The sequence below is a fragment of the Hemiscyllium ocellatum genome, chromosome 1 (assembly GCF_020745735.1).
Source record: "Hemiscyllium ocellatum isolate sHemOce1 chromosome 1, sHemOce1.pat.X.cur, whole genome shotgun sequence".
NCBI classification, from domain to species: domain Eukaryota; kingdom Metazoa; phylum Chordata; class Chondrichthyes; order Orectolobiformes; family Hemiscylliidae; genus Hemiscyllium; species Hemiscyllium ocellatum.
In genome coordinates, this window is record NC_083401.1 from 68,479,013 (window position 1) to 68,494,223 (window position 15,211).

The window sequence follows — 15,211 nt, forward strand, 5'->3', positions numbered from 1 at the left end:
ACTTGGATATGTATCAAATCAGATTTCACCTTTAAAAGTTGAATGTGGGGTGGATCCAAGATGGCGGCGATCTGAGCAGATCTACCTTGCTGAGTTCTGCACCCCATCCTAGTAGCAGTGATATTTTTAAAGCCCTCCACCTTACCGTTTTTTGGAGAAAATTGATATTAAACGGTAGTGAAACTGTTTAAGTCCATTTGCAGTGGAGCCTCAATTATCTGAGCGAGACAGGTGGGGAGGGCTCGGGAAGCCATAAACAAGCGATAATCCACGAGCGCCAGTTGTCCAAATGTCTCTCAATTATCTGGCAATTCATGTCATAATGCCATTTAACTGATAATTAAATGCTGGATTGCTGGTGCCGTTTTCGCAAGACCTTGAGATCTTGTTCTGATGGACCAGGATTTGGATGACTGATGTTTGGACAGTCAAGGTTCTACTGTAAATTCATTTTGAGCGAGTGAGGATGATGAAAGGAAAGCATACAGCCAACCTCCAACACACAGGACACTCATAGAAGGCATTGGTGTGTCTGCGACTGTGACTGCGGATACTGCTGCAGCTCCCTCAGCAGCCGAGAAAGAGGCACCTGCGCAGAACGTCGCTGAAGAACTCATGGGATGATCAAGGAGCTGATGGAAGACAATTGTACTCAGCTGGAACCAATTTCGGTCATGCTACAAAAGCATGAGAAGGAGTTGGAAGGACTCGGGAAGCAAATTAAAGAGGTTGAGCGGCGGACCACTGCGTTGGGAGACCAAAGTCGAGTCCTTGTCGGGGCGGATCCAGACCCTCAAAAACCAGGCCCAGGCCTTGACTGAACAGGTTGATGATCTGGAAAATCGAGGGAGGAGGAAAAATATCCAGGCTGTTGGGCTGCCAGAGAGAGTGGAAGGTGGGCAGCTAGCAAGCTTTTCTGAAGACTGGCTGCCACAGTTTCTTGGCTGGGATGCTGAGGCGGACCGGGTGAACAGTGACAGAGCTCACCAGGTCGCAGTGTACAGATCTGGTCTGGATTGCTGCCCCTGTCTGGTCCTGGTACAATTTCAAAGCTACAGAGTCCTAGAAACTTCTAGAAGGATGGGGAAATATCTACAGGCCCTGACGTATCAGGGAACTATGATAATGTTTTTCCAGGACTTTTCTGCAGTGGTGAGCTGTAAAAGAAAATTGTTCGATGAGGTCAAGAGAAAATTAACGGATTTGTACTTAATATTCAATGAGATACCCAGCGGTGCTTCATGTTACTCACGAGGAGACGATTTGGTCATTTGACTCCTCAGAACAAGTGAAAAATTTCTTGAATGTTTTAAATAATTCAGATGCATTCATATCCAAGACAATAATGTTTCATTTTTTTTACCTTTGGCTATGTTTCTTGTAATGTTACCCTTTTCTTAAAGGAGCTGTCATTGGTGTGTTTTTTTTTCTCCAATTAGGATTGGTGTTGGTATATAATTGGGGGTGGGCAGAGTGTTTATTATTTTGTCTGTTTCCTTCTATTGCTTTGGTCTGGGTCGCAGCTCGAGCCGGAAAGGGAAATGGAGATGTGCGTGGGAGGTGTAAGAGCCCTCTACGGGCGGGGGGTAGAGTCCCCCATTAAGTGCCTTTTTGTTTTGTAGTTCATAGAGTCATAGAGATTTTCAGCACAGAAACAGACCCTTAGGTTCAACCCATCCATGCCAACCAGATATCCAATCGAGTCCCACCTGCAAGCACCCAGCCCATAGTCCTCCAAACCCTTCCTATTCATATTCCCATCCAAATGCCTCTTAAATATTGCAATTGTACCAGCCTCCACCACATCCTCTGGCAACTCATTCCATAAACATACCACCCTCTGCATGAAAAAAATTGCCCCTTAGGTCTCTTTTATATCTTTCCCCTCTCACCCTAAACCTATGCCCTCTAGTTCTGGACTCCCTGACCCCGGGGAAACAACTTTGTCTATTTATCCTATCCATGCCCCTCATAATTTTGTAAACCTCTATAAGGTCACCCCTCAGTCTCTGACGCTTCAGTGAAAAAAGCCCAAGCCTGTTCAGCCTCTCTCTATAGCTCAACCCAACCTCCAACCCTGGCAACATCTTTGTAAATTTTTTCTGAACCCTTTCAAGTTTCACAATATCTTTCAGATAAGGAGACCAGAATTGCACGCAATATTCCATAAGTGGCCTAACCAATGTCCTGTACAGCGCCACAGCATGACCTCCCAACTCCTGTACACAATACTTTGACTGATAGAGGAAAGCATACCAATGCCTTCTTCACTATCCTTTCTACCTGCAATTCCACTTTCAAGGAGCTATGGACTTGCACTCCAAGGTTTCTTTGTTCAACAACACTCCTTATGACTTTACCATTTAGTGTATAAGCCCTGCTAAGATTTGCTTTCCCAAAATGCAGTACCTCGCATTTATCTGAATTAAACTCCATCTATCACTTCTCAGCTCATTGGTCCATCTGATCAAGGTCCTGTTGTAATCTGAGGTAACCTTCTTCACTGTCCACTACACTTCCAATTTTGGTGTCATCTGTAAACTTACTAACTATGCCTCTTATGCTCACATCCAAATCATTTATATAAATGACAAAAAGTAGTGGACCCAGCACCAATCCTTGTGGCACTTCACTTTTAAAAGGGTCTTCAAGAGTAGAAACATCTGGAACACTCCCAGTTCCACAAGCCAGTGAGGGCAGGAGCAGGAGGACAGAGCTGACGAACACATGGCCAAGGAGCCGGTGCACAGGAGAAGGACCCACACCTCGGATCATTGGAACTGCCTCCTGTATACCCGTGACTGCGTCGCCAAATACCAGACTAATGCCATTTACAAGTTCGCTGATGACACCACCACAGTCTGTCGAATCTCAGATGGGGACAAAACAGACTATAGATGGAAGGTGGAAGACATGGAGAAATGGTGCACTGAGAACAACCTAGCTCTCAATGCCAGCAAAACCAAGGAACTCATTATTGACTTTTGGCGGGATGTTACTCATGCCCCCCTTACACATTAACAGCACAGAGGTGGAATGAGTGGAGAGTGTAAAGCTTCTGGGAGTGGTCATCCACAACAAGTTTTCTTGGACTACTCATGTGGATGTACTGGTTACAAAGGCCCAACAATGTCTTTTCTTCCTCAGGCAGCTGAGAAAACTTGCCATGACAGTGAATACCCATGCCAACTTTTTTTTTTCAGGATGTCCAAGAATGTAGGGAGGCTGTGGAGAAGGTAGCACTGACAGGAAATACTTGCGGACACAGAGATAGGTTCAAGTGTGTATACTTCAATGCAAGGAGTATCAGAAATAAGGTGGGTGAACTTAAGGCAAGGATTGGTACTTGGGACTACGATGTTGTGGCCATCACGGAAACGTGGATAGAAGATGGACAGGAATGGGTGTTGGAGGTTCCTGGTTACAGATGTTTCGGTAAGATTAGGGAGGGTGGTAAAAAAGGAGGGGGTGTGGCGTTGCTAAATAGAAATGGTATAATGGCTGCAGAAAGGCAGTTCGAGGGGGATCTGCCTTTGGAGGTTGTATGGGCTGAAGTCAGAAATAGGAAAGGGGCAGTCACCTTGTTGGGTGTTTACTATAGGCCCCCCAATAGCAGCAGAGATGTGGAGAAACAGATTGGGAAACAGATTTTAGAAAGGTGCAGAAGCCACAGGGTAGTAGTCATGGGCAATTTCAACTTCCCAAATATTGATTGGAAGCTCTTTAGATCAAGTAGATTGGACGGGGCGGTGTTTGAGCAGTGTGTCCAGGAAGCTTTTCTAACTCAGTATGTAGATTGTCCGACCAGAGGGGAGGCCACATTGGATTTGGTACTTGGTAACGAACCAGGACAAGTGATGGGCTTGTTAGTGGGTGGGCATTTTGGTGATGGTGACCACAATTCTGTGACTTTCACCTTGGTTATGGAGAGAGATAGGTGCGCGCAACAGGGTAGGTTTTACAATTGGGGGAAGGGTAAATACAATGCTGCAAGACAGGATCTGAGGAGCATAAGTTGGGAGCATAGGCTGTCAGGGAAAGATGTCATTGAAATGTGGAACTTTTTCAAGGAACCGATATGACGTGTCTTTGATATGTATGTACCTGTCAGGCAGGAAAGAGATGGTCATGTGAGGGAACCTTGGTTGATGAGGGAGGTTGAATGTCTAGTAAAGAGGAAGAAGGAGGCTTACATAAGGTTGAGGAAACAAGGTTCAGACAGAGCGTTGGAGGGATACAGGATAGCCAGGAGGGAGCTGAAGAAAGGGATTAGGAGTGCTAAGAGAGGGCATGAAAAATCTTTGGCGGGTAGGATCAAGGATAACCCCAAGGTCTTTTATGCGTATGTGAGAAACATGAGAATGACAAGAACGAGGGTAGGTCCGATCAAGGACAGTAGTGGGAGACTGTGTATTGAGTGGGAAGAGATAGGAGAAGTCGCGAATGAGTACTTTTCTTCAGTATTTACAAATGAGAGGGACCGTATTGTTGAAGAGGAGAGTATGAAACGAACAGGTAAGCTAGAGGAGATACTTGTTAGGAAGGAAGATGCGTTGGGCATTTTGAAAAACTTGAGGATAGACAAGTCTCCCAGGCCTGATGGGATATATCCTAGGATTATGTGGCAAGCAAGAGAGGAAATTGTAGAGCCGTTGGCAATGATCTTTTCTACTTCACTGTCAACGGGGGTGGTACCAGGGGACTGGAGAGTGGCAAATCTTGTGCCCCTGTTCAAAAAAGGGAATAGGGATAACTCCGGGAATTACAGGCCAATTAGTCTTACTTCGTTGGTAGGCAAAGTAATGGTACTGAGGGATAGGATTATGAGTATCTGGAAAGACGCTGCTTGATTAGGGACAGCCAGCACAGATTTATGAGGGGCAGGTCTTGCCTTACAAGTCTTATTGAATTCTTTGAGGAGGTGACCAAGCATGTGGATGAGGGTAGAGCAGTGGATGTAGTGTACATGGATTTAATCAGGCATTTGATAAGGTTCCCCATGGTAGGCTTATGCGGAAAGTCAGGAAGCATGGGAAAGTGGGAAATTTGGCCAGTTGGATAGAGAATTGGCTAATCGGTCGAAGTCAGAGAGTGGTGATAGATGGTAAATATTCAACCTGGAGCCCAGTTACAAGTGGAGTTCCGCAGGGATCAGTTCTGGATCCTCTGCTGTTTGTAATTTTTATTAATGACTTGGAAGAGGGAGTCGAAGGGTAGGTCAGTAAATTTGCAGACGATATGAAGATTGATGGAGTTGTGGATAGTGAGGATCGTCAGCTGCAAAGGGACTTAGATATGATGCAGAGCTGAGCTGAGGAGTGGCAGATGGAATTCAATCCTGTCAAGTGTGAGGTTGTCCATTTGGAAGGACAAATAAGAATGTGGAATACAGGGTAAATGGTAGGATTCTTAGTAAGGTGGTGGAGCAGAGGGATCTTGGAGTCTATGTTCATAGATCTTTGAAAGTTGATTGTAAGAAGGTCTATGGTGTATTAGCGTTCATTAGCAGAGGGATTGAATTCAAGAGTCGTGAGGTGATGTTGCAGCTGTACAAGACCTTGGTAAGGCCACATTTGGAGTACTGTGTGCAGTTCTGGTCGCCTCACTTTAGGAAAGATGTGGAAGCTTTGGAGAGGGTGCAGAGGAGATTTACCAGGATGTTGCCTGGAATGGAGAATAGGTCGTACAAGGAAAGGTTGAGAGTGCGAGGCCTTTTCTCATTGTAACGGCGAAGGATGAGGGGTGACTTGAGAGAGGTTTATAAGATGATCAGGGAAATAGATAGAGTGGACAGTCAAGAGATTTTTTTCCCCAGGTACAACAGAGTGTTACAAGGGGACATAAATTTAAGGTGAAGGGTGGAAGGTATAGGGGGGATGTCAGGGGTAGGTTCTTTACCCAGAGAGTGGTGGGGGCATGGAATGCGCTGCCTGTGGCAGAGTCAGAATCATTGGTGACCTTTAAGCAGCAACTGGAGAGGTACATGGATAGGTGCTTAAGCTAGGAGAAATGTTTGGCACAACATCGTGGGCCGAAGGACCTGTTCTGTGCTGTATTGTTCCTTGTTCTAGGTGCGCCATCGAGACCATTCTGTCTGGATGTATTACTACCTGGTATGGCAACTGTACCATTCAAGATCGGAAACGGTTACAGAGAGTGGTGAACTCGGCCCTGACAATCACAAAGGCCAACCTCCTATCTATAGGCTCCATCTACTAGGCCCTCTGTCAAGGAAAGGCTGCCAGCATTCTCAAAGATCCATCCCACCCTGGCAATGCTTTTCTACAACCTTGACCACGGGGAGAAGGTACAGAAGCCTGAACACATGCATCAGCCAGTTTCAAAACAGGTTCTACCCTACTGTTGTTAGAATAGTGAATGGACTCACAAACTCTTAGCATTCACCTGCACCTGTGTTTTTGTTTTTGCCACTGTTTACCTATTATTTACTTATCTATGCTACTTAACTCTGAGCTACGTGTATTGCTCGCAAGACAGAGCCTTTCACTGTGCCTCGGTATACATGACAATAAATTCAATTCAATTAAGAGCAAGGGGCAGACCATACTTGTCCGGAAGAATCTTCCATTCAATTTAAAACATTGTGTTGAAGACAAATATGGTCCATTTGTTATCCTTAAGGCCTTAATATATGAAGAGGAATATGGTCTTTTGAATGGTAGAAAAATCGACGTTTCGGGCAGGAGCCCTTTGTCAGGACTGATGAAAGGCTCCTGCCTGAAACGTCGATTTTCCTGCTCCTCGGATGCTGCCTGACCTGCTATGCTTTTCCAGCACCAATGTAATCTTGACTCAGATCTCCAGCATCTGCAGTCCTCACTTTCGCCTATGGTCTTTTGGATGTCTATCGTCCTCCAGCCCAACCCCTTAAATTTTTGACTGATGCACTATCTAAGCTGGTGGCCTTTGCGTCACAACATATTATTATAGGGAAGGGGACTTTAATTGCCTTATAGATCCTCTGCTAGATAGAATACACAAAGGCACTCCAAAGCTTTCTCCACAATCTAAACAGTGAGGTGATCTATGTGTGAAACTGGAGTTGGTCGACATTTGGAGATGTCTCCACCCTATGGGCAGGGACTTTACATTCTTTTCCCATCCTCATAAGTGCCATACAAAGATTGATTTTTTTCCCCAACTCCTGCGGCTCTTCTAGATTCAGCAGTATCTTGTTCAATTGGGAATATTGCCATCTCTGATCATGCAACAGTATATTTAGTGGTAAGATTAAGGGTAATGCAAAGAGCTGTCAGTATTGGCGAACAGATCCCTTCATCCTGAGGACAGCAAGTTCGTTGAGTATTTTTCTTGGAAATTTGAAGCATTTTTGGCCACCAATTTGGGTACAGCTAGTAGTCTGTCCATTCTTTGAGAGACTGCTAAGGCCTATGCTAGAGGGATAATTATCTCATATTCGGCCAGTTAGAAGTGATGGAAGGGAGAGTAGCAGCATCTGAGGCACGCCTCAGACGGCACATTACAGCAGACCGTCAGTGACTAAGCTGCAGTCGATCACACCCTTCGATCTGCCTTAAATTCCGTGCTTACGTATACAACCAGGAAGGAAGTTTCCTTTGCAAAGCAAAGGTTGTTTGAGCATGATGATAGGCCAGGTAAATATTTGGCAGACCTGGTTAGGAAGAAGGATGCCTCCTAATCTATTGCTTCTATTAGGAAAGGGAATGGGACTCTTATTTGCAATGCTAAAATGATCAATGCGGCGATTCCGAGGTTCTATTCTGAAATGTATCAGTCCGAATGTTGTGAGGATAGGTGGGATAAAATGAAGTCTTTTTTTAGGAACTTGGACCTTCCTAGGCTGTCTGCTCAGCAGGTATCTCTTCTTAGTGCTCCATTAACAGGACAAGAGATACAGGAGGCAGTGAGGCAATTTCAAAGCGGAAAGGCGCCCGGCTTTGGTGGTCTTCCCAGTGAGTTTTATAAAGAATTTGTAAACATACTGTCAGGACCGATGCTAGACATGTACAAATATTTATACAGTCATGATTGCCTTCCGCCATCCTTGAGAGAGGCTAGTATTTCTCTTATCCTCAAGAAGGCTCAAGAGCACTGTGCTTCTTATAGACCTACCCCACTCTTAAATTCTGATTATAAAATTTTGACTCAGACTTCGGCATTGAGGTTAGAAAGGGTGTTGCCCTCTGTTGTTAAAGAAGATCAGACGGGCTTTAAAAAGGGTCACAGATCCCCTAATAATGCTAGGAGATTGCTAAACATAATTCAAATGTGGCAGCAACGATTGGTTCAAGGGATAGTGGTCTATTTGGATGCGGAGAAGGCATTTGATTGGGTAGAATGGCCGTATCTCTTTTATACCCTGGAGCAGTTTGGCCTTTGGGAAGTGATTACTAGATGGGTAAGAGTCCTTTATGATGATCCTCTGGCAGCGGTTCTCACCAGTGGTATACGGTCTGGCGATTTTAACATCGGTAGGGGCAGTTGGCAAGGCTGTCCCCTTACACATTGGTGGTTGAGCCATTGGCAGAGGCCATTTATGGGGATCCGAATATTGCTGCCCCAAAGGCTGGGTCGAAGATGTATAAGATTACACTCTCTACGGATGATGGTCTTATTTTCTTTCGAACCTGGCAATCTCGGTGCCCTGTTTGATTTGGGTGTTTAATTCATTTGGTTCTTTCTCAGGTTACAAGATCAATTTTCAAAGTCAGAGGCTATGCCCATCAGGGGGGTCTCTGGGGTATACCTGATTTGGAAAGTGAGTTCTCCTTTAAGTGGGCACAGGGAGGTTTTCTTTACCTGGGCCTCTCTATTACCTTGAGCTTTGATCAGTTATTCAAGGCTAATGCTGTTCGTTTGTTTGACAAGATTTAACAATACCTTCAAAGTCGGGGGGCCCTTCCAATATCATGGTTGGGTCGAGTTGCTCTTATTAACGTGAATGTTCTTCCTTGCTTATTGTGCCCTTTGCGGATGCTCCCTTTGCTCTTTCCTGGGCAAACATTTTGGAAATTGAATGACTGGTTTAGTTCTTTTATTTGGCGCTATAAGCAGCCCCTTATTAAGCTTGCAAAACTGCAACTGCCCCAGGGACAGGGGGGAGTGGAGCCCCTGGACATTAGAAGATATCAACTGAGATCCCTCCTAACTTTTTGTAAGTGACTGGGCCTGTGGGGACACGGTGTCAATATGTTTGGACATTGAGGCTTCCCGGACAACACGCCCTCTTATCAGCCTGTTGTTTTTAAACAAAATGAGGACAGCTGCTGAACATTGCTATATTCCAATAGTTACAAACACAGTCAAAGCATGAATGGCAATGAGGCAGATGGAGGGTAATATGTCTAAAACATCTTTACTTAGTCCCATAGTTGGCATGCCGGGTTTCTGGCCAGGGTTGATGGATCCCGGGTTTTAAACTTTGGGTGGATAGGAGAGTCTCTTGTTTGGGTGATCTGTTTGATGTCATTTGATCAAATAACTCGGAAATATCAACTGTCGAGTAGGGACCTCTTCTGTTTCTTTCAAATTAGAGATTTTATCTGAAAGGAGACCACGCTCTTGACTGAGTGTTATAGACCTGATACGGAAAAGAGGGTGCTTCAGGCTAAGAGCACTCTTTCAGTGAGTAATGTCTATGTCTATTATCTGTTGGGTGGGGGGAGTAGGCGGGTAGTTCCTTTTGTGACATCGAGCTCTGTGAGAGGTCTGGAAATGAGAGTTAGGAGTTGAGATCACTTCAGAAACATGGGAGGACATTTGTGAGAATGTGAGGAGGATTTCGATATGTAATAGGACACATGCTATGCAGTTAAAGATCCTTCATAGGGCTCATCTGGCCCCAGATCGTCTAGCAAAATTTAAGCAGGGAGCATTTTTAATGCCCCAATTGTAAAATAGACACAGGTACCCTCACTTATTTTCTGTGGTCTTGCCACAGGCTCCGTGCCATTGGAACACTGTGGCAGGAGTAATAGAGAGGGTCCTGGAGACAGAAGTCAAGGTGGACTCTGTCTTTGTTCCTGGGAAAAAGCTTAGTAACGTTCTCACTTTTTGTGTGAGGAAGAATATTCTGATGTGCTGGGTGTCTTAGAACCCCCTGGGTCTGTCAGGATGGCATGAATTAATTACAGAACACATCCTTTAGACTTTCTTACAAATATGGTGCACCAGAAAATGGACAACATTTACAAGACATGGCAGCCCTTTTTGAATTATTTGGAAACAGATCTGTCTGCCATTTTGATTCGGGCTCTTGGCTAGGCATGATGATTTGGTCTGATAAACCTAATACCATTGGAGGAAGAATTTCGAACAGATATGGGCTTAATAATTGATGCTCTCAAAGATTGAAAGCTATGGTCTTATTGCACTGAGCCGTGTTAGTTATTTGTTGATTGATTGTAATATGTGTAGTTTTGATTTCTTTTGTAGAGTAGTTTAGTAGTTGGTTCATGATTTATTGTTGTTTTTGATGTTATGATGCTATATTTTCATATTTATGTAGCTTTCTAATTTTGTAAAGAAAAATTTTTCAATAAAATGTTTTTTTTAATTAAATGCGGATGCTATAAATCAGGAACAAAAACAAAAGAAAAGAGAGAGAAAACAGTTGAATAGGCTGTCTTTGGGCTCTATTCCCTAACTGTCATTTAATCTTTACCTCTCCCCCCCACCCTATCTTCTACAATATAAATCAACATTTTCCTAGCTACCATCAAGTCTGAGGAAGGATCAATGGACTGGAAACATTAATTTTAATTTTCCTTCACAGATGCTGCCAGACCTGCTGACCTTTTCCAGTAACTCCTGTTCTGGTTTAAGATTTCACCTTTGTAAGGTTAACATCTTGGACATCCCTCCTGACCACTGCATAAAAACAGCTTTTCTATCTAGTGTTCTAATTGGTATACTTCGTTTTCCTTTTTCAAATCAAATATTTGAATAGTTAATGATGAAATAAATAAAACAGTAAAAATACAACTTTAAAACCAACCATCAGCTTTTGTATTTCAATGAAACGCTCATAGTTTCTTGGTCACTGGATGCTCGGAGATCTACCAAGAATTTCCAGCATTTGTACTTCTGTTTCGGATTTTCTGCACTCTCAATATTTTGCTTTCATAATCTTGAAAAAGCATTGGACACACTGAATTTCAAATTACTTTACCCTAAAAACACTGTCCAACGTGAGCTTCCCAAGTTCAGATCTCATGGTTGTTTGGGCCAGCTGAGTTACTGCATACTCAGGATCTTCAACTCCATAACTTGCCTGAAAGAAGAAGAGAAAAATTAAAATTTTCATTATCTACATCAATTCATCACTACATATTTGAAAAGATTTTGAGCTTCATAAATACATACAGAGGGCCTCAACCGGGACCTTGGGTTCATGTCACATTACAGGTGATCACCTTTGCACTACACACACACACACACGCACAGACACCCACACACACCCTTATAGACACACACACTCTCACACACACCCCCTCACAGACACTCTGCACTCACTACACACACACACACACACACACACACACACACTTTCTCACACTCACAACCCCCACCCCAGACACACACATACACACACACAGACAAAGACCCACATGCACACATATATTTTGTGGGGTGAATTTGTATTGCAGAGTTACATTGCACTTTGCTCAAAACTGCATACATTCATGTAGAACTCTGAGCTCAAAAACTGCATGAAGTTATGTAAAACTTGTTATCTCACTTTTTGGATTAGAATCAATCTAAACATCAGGTCATAGACAGAGAACACAGGGGGCTAACACCTTCACCATATTGTCCAGTTATCATCATTGTTAACAGCTAACCAGAGAATGCAACTTTTAAAAAAAGGGTTTTGTGATTTACACATGAAAGAAGTGAAACTATCACTGCATTCTAACAGATGAAAGGCTTAACAGACAATCAATTTTTCAATGTATAATTTCAGTTACATCACACTGCAAATTTTTGCTATAAATTCTGTGTCACAATCGAGCCCTCCACAATCACCTGATGAAGGAGCGTCACTCCGAAAGCTAGTGTGTTTCCAATTAAACCTGTTGGACTCTCACCTGGTTTTGTATGATTTTTAACTTTGTATACCCCAGTCCAACACCGGCATCTCCAACTCATAAATAGAGGCAGAGTACAAAAACAGAATCTGTACAAAGCTCATAAGACTACAACTGGCATCCTACATCTAGTTCTGGTCACCACAGTTTGAGATGGTGTAGAGGAGATTTATCAGAATGATTCCATAAGTGAGAGATTTTAATTAAAAATCTGGGTGGAAGTTGAGGTTGCCTTCCTTGGAGCAAAGGAGATTGAGGGGAGCTTTGATAGCAGAATAGAAGATTATGACAGGTATGGATCAAGGCAACAAGGGAATTGTTTAATGCATATAAATGTGGAGATGTACCAGGATGTTGTCAGGAATAGAAGGTTTGAGTTATGAGCAGAAGCTGGATATGAACTCTCCCCAGCGTTAATAATATCCTTCCTATAACAAGGAGACCACCTGATGAAGGAGCATCACTCTGAAAGCAAGTGCTTCCAATTAAACCTGTTGGACTATAACCTGGTGTTGTGTGATTTTTAACTTTGTACACTCCAGTCCAACACTGGAATCATGTGTATTAGTGTAACCTATTAAGCTGAATGGCCTCCTCTGCACTGTAATGACTAATAATACCTAATTCTTCCTCATCATCACCTTTGTTGATTCCTCCATTGTTTCTAAATTATCAGACTGGTCCCTCATTATCCAACTCAGAATGGAAAGTCATTTCCTGTAGCCAAGCTTCGAAAGAACCTCCGGTCACACATGGTAGCTGCTCCTTCACTAAGACTGTCTATTTTTGCAATTCTAAGGCATAAACCGACACCAACACTTCCTCACTCATGTCCGGCTGAAATCCTCAACATTTCTTGACTGAATATTCCCATAACCTCTCACAGTCAGCTTCATGATGGGTCTTAATGTGTATCAATGCTGTTTTCCCATCACCCTTGTGCCTCCTCTTGATAACATAATTTTAGATTAGATTAGGTTCCCTACACTGTGAAAACAAGCCCTTCGACCCAACCAGTCCACACCGACCCATTTCCCTCTGACTAATTGACCTAACACTATGGGGCAATTTAGCATGGCCAATTCACCTGATCTGCACATCTTTGGACTGTGGGAGGAAACTGGAGCACCCGGAGGAAACCCACGCAGACACAGGGAAATTGAGCAAAATCCACACAGACAGTCACCCGAGGTTGGACTTGAACCTGGTACCCTGGTGCTGTGAGGCAGCAGTGCTAACCACTGAGCTGCTGTGCCGCCCCATCTAATTTTCTACCCGTCTAGTTGTTGTCAACAAATTAACTATCTTACATTTAAATCCTTTGTCCAAGCCATAAGTGGACTGTAAATAGTTGACCCTCCTGCAATAACCCTTTTGGCAATCCACTACACACAGCTTCCTCATTCAAAAATGATCCAGTTAACACTAATCTTTGTTTCCTGTTAGCCAACTATCCTTTAGCCATGCCAATGTGCTAGGATGTGATGTAATGTGTAGTAATTTTTGATTCTGATATCTTGTCAAAGAGTCAAAACGGACAGAAACAGACCCCTTGGCCCAACCAGTCCATGCCAACCATTATCCCAAACTAAACTAGTTCCACCTGTCTGCTCTTGGCCCATATCTCTTCAAACATTTCTTATTCATGCACTTATCTAAAGTTTTTTAAACATTGTAACTGCACCTGTAGCCACTACTTCCTCTGGATGTTCATTTCACACACAAACACACTGAGTAAAAAAACTGCCCCTAATGACCTTATTAAATCTTTCTCCTCTTACCTTAAAGCTATGCCCAATAGTCTTGAAATCGCCCACCAGAGAGAAAAGACACCTGCCATTCACCTCATCTATACCCCTCATTATTTTATAAACCTCTATAAGGTCACCTCTCAATCTCCTATGATCCAGTGAAAAAATACGAGCCTATCCAGCTTCTCCTCATAACTCAAACCTTCTATTCCTGGCAACATCCTGATACATCTCTTCTGTACTCTCCCCAGCTTTAATAATATCCTTCCTATAACAGGGAGACCCCAACTGGACACAGTACTCTAGAAGAGGCCTTTACAAATGTCAAATGCCTTTCGGAAATCCAAATGTACTAGATTAATAGGTTTCCCTTATTTGTCATTTCCTCAAAAAAGTTAGTTAAGTACAATTGCCTTATCACAAAACTATGACGACTGCCTGATCATATTTTCATTTTCCAATATTCTCGCTGAAACCCCCTTAATAATAGGTTCTAGCTGTTAGGATAGTTGGCCGATAGCTTGTGTCCACTTTCTTTCTTGATTTAAGGTGTCAGATTTATTACTTTCCAATCCATTTGGACCCTTCCTGATTCCAAGGAACTTTGCTTTGCCATTTTTGTAACTACTTCTTTGGAGAGCTTGGAAATGCAGATGATCAGGTGCTGGGAAGTTTAATGGTTCTTAGATTAGATTAGATTCCCCTACAGTGTTGGGGGGAGACCCTTCAGCCCACAAGTCCACACAGTCCCTCCGAAGAGCAAACCACCCAGACCCAAGTCCTCTGACTAATGCACTAATGCTATGGGGAATTTAGCATGGCCAATTCACCTGACCTGCACATCTTTGGACTGTGGGAGGAAACCCACGCAGACACAGGGAGGACATGCAAACTCCACACAGACCGTCGCCCTGGGCTGAAATCGAACTTGGGTCCTTGGTGCCGTGAGGCAGCAGTGCTAGCCACTGAGCCGCCCCTTCCAGTACCTTTTTCTGGGTGATGGTGATTATTTTAAGTTCCTCCCTGTTACCTTGATCTTCAAGATTCTTTGGCAAGTTTTCTAAATCTTCTATAGTGAAAGCAAACACAAAATACCTATTCAATGCTTCTGCCATTTTTTGATTTCCTTCAGTAATTCCCCAGACACTCTCTCTCTCTCTCTCTCTCGAATCCATACATGTTTTAGTCACCCTTTTCCTTTTTAAACACTTGTACAAATTCTTAGTTTGATTTTATGTTTCTGAATAGCTTTCTTTTGTATTCTAAATTCTCTTATTTAGTCGTTAATTCTGTCCTACTTACATATTCCTAATTCTCAGTTTTTGGATTCATTTTATGTTTTAACACAAATACTAACTAGTTACTTCT

At 43.2% G+C, this 15,211-nt stretch overlaps 1 protein-coding gene across 1 annotated transcript in view; it reads right to left on the reverse strand.

Annotated features, from left to right (window-relative positions):
• stoml2 (stomatin (EPB72)-like 2) overlaps positions 1 to 15,211 on the reverse strand; it is a 59,903-nt gene that overhangs the window by 19,546 nt on the left and 25,146 nt on the right. Inside the window, exon 5 of the mRNA XM_060829863.1 lies at positions 11,174 to 11,275. Within this exon, the coding sequence (XP_060685846.1) occupies positions 11,174 to 11,275 (102 nt within the window). The remainder of the gene's footprint in view (positions 1 to 11,173; positions 11,276 to 15,211) is intronic.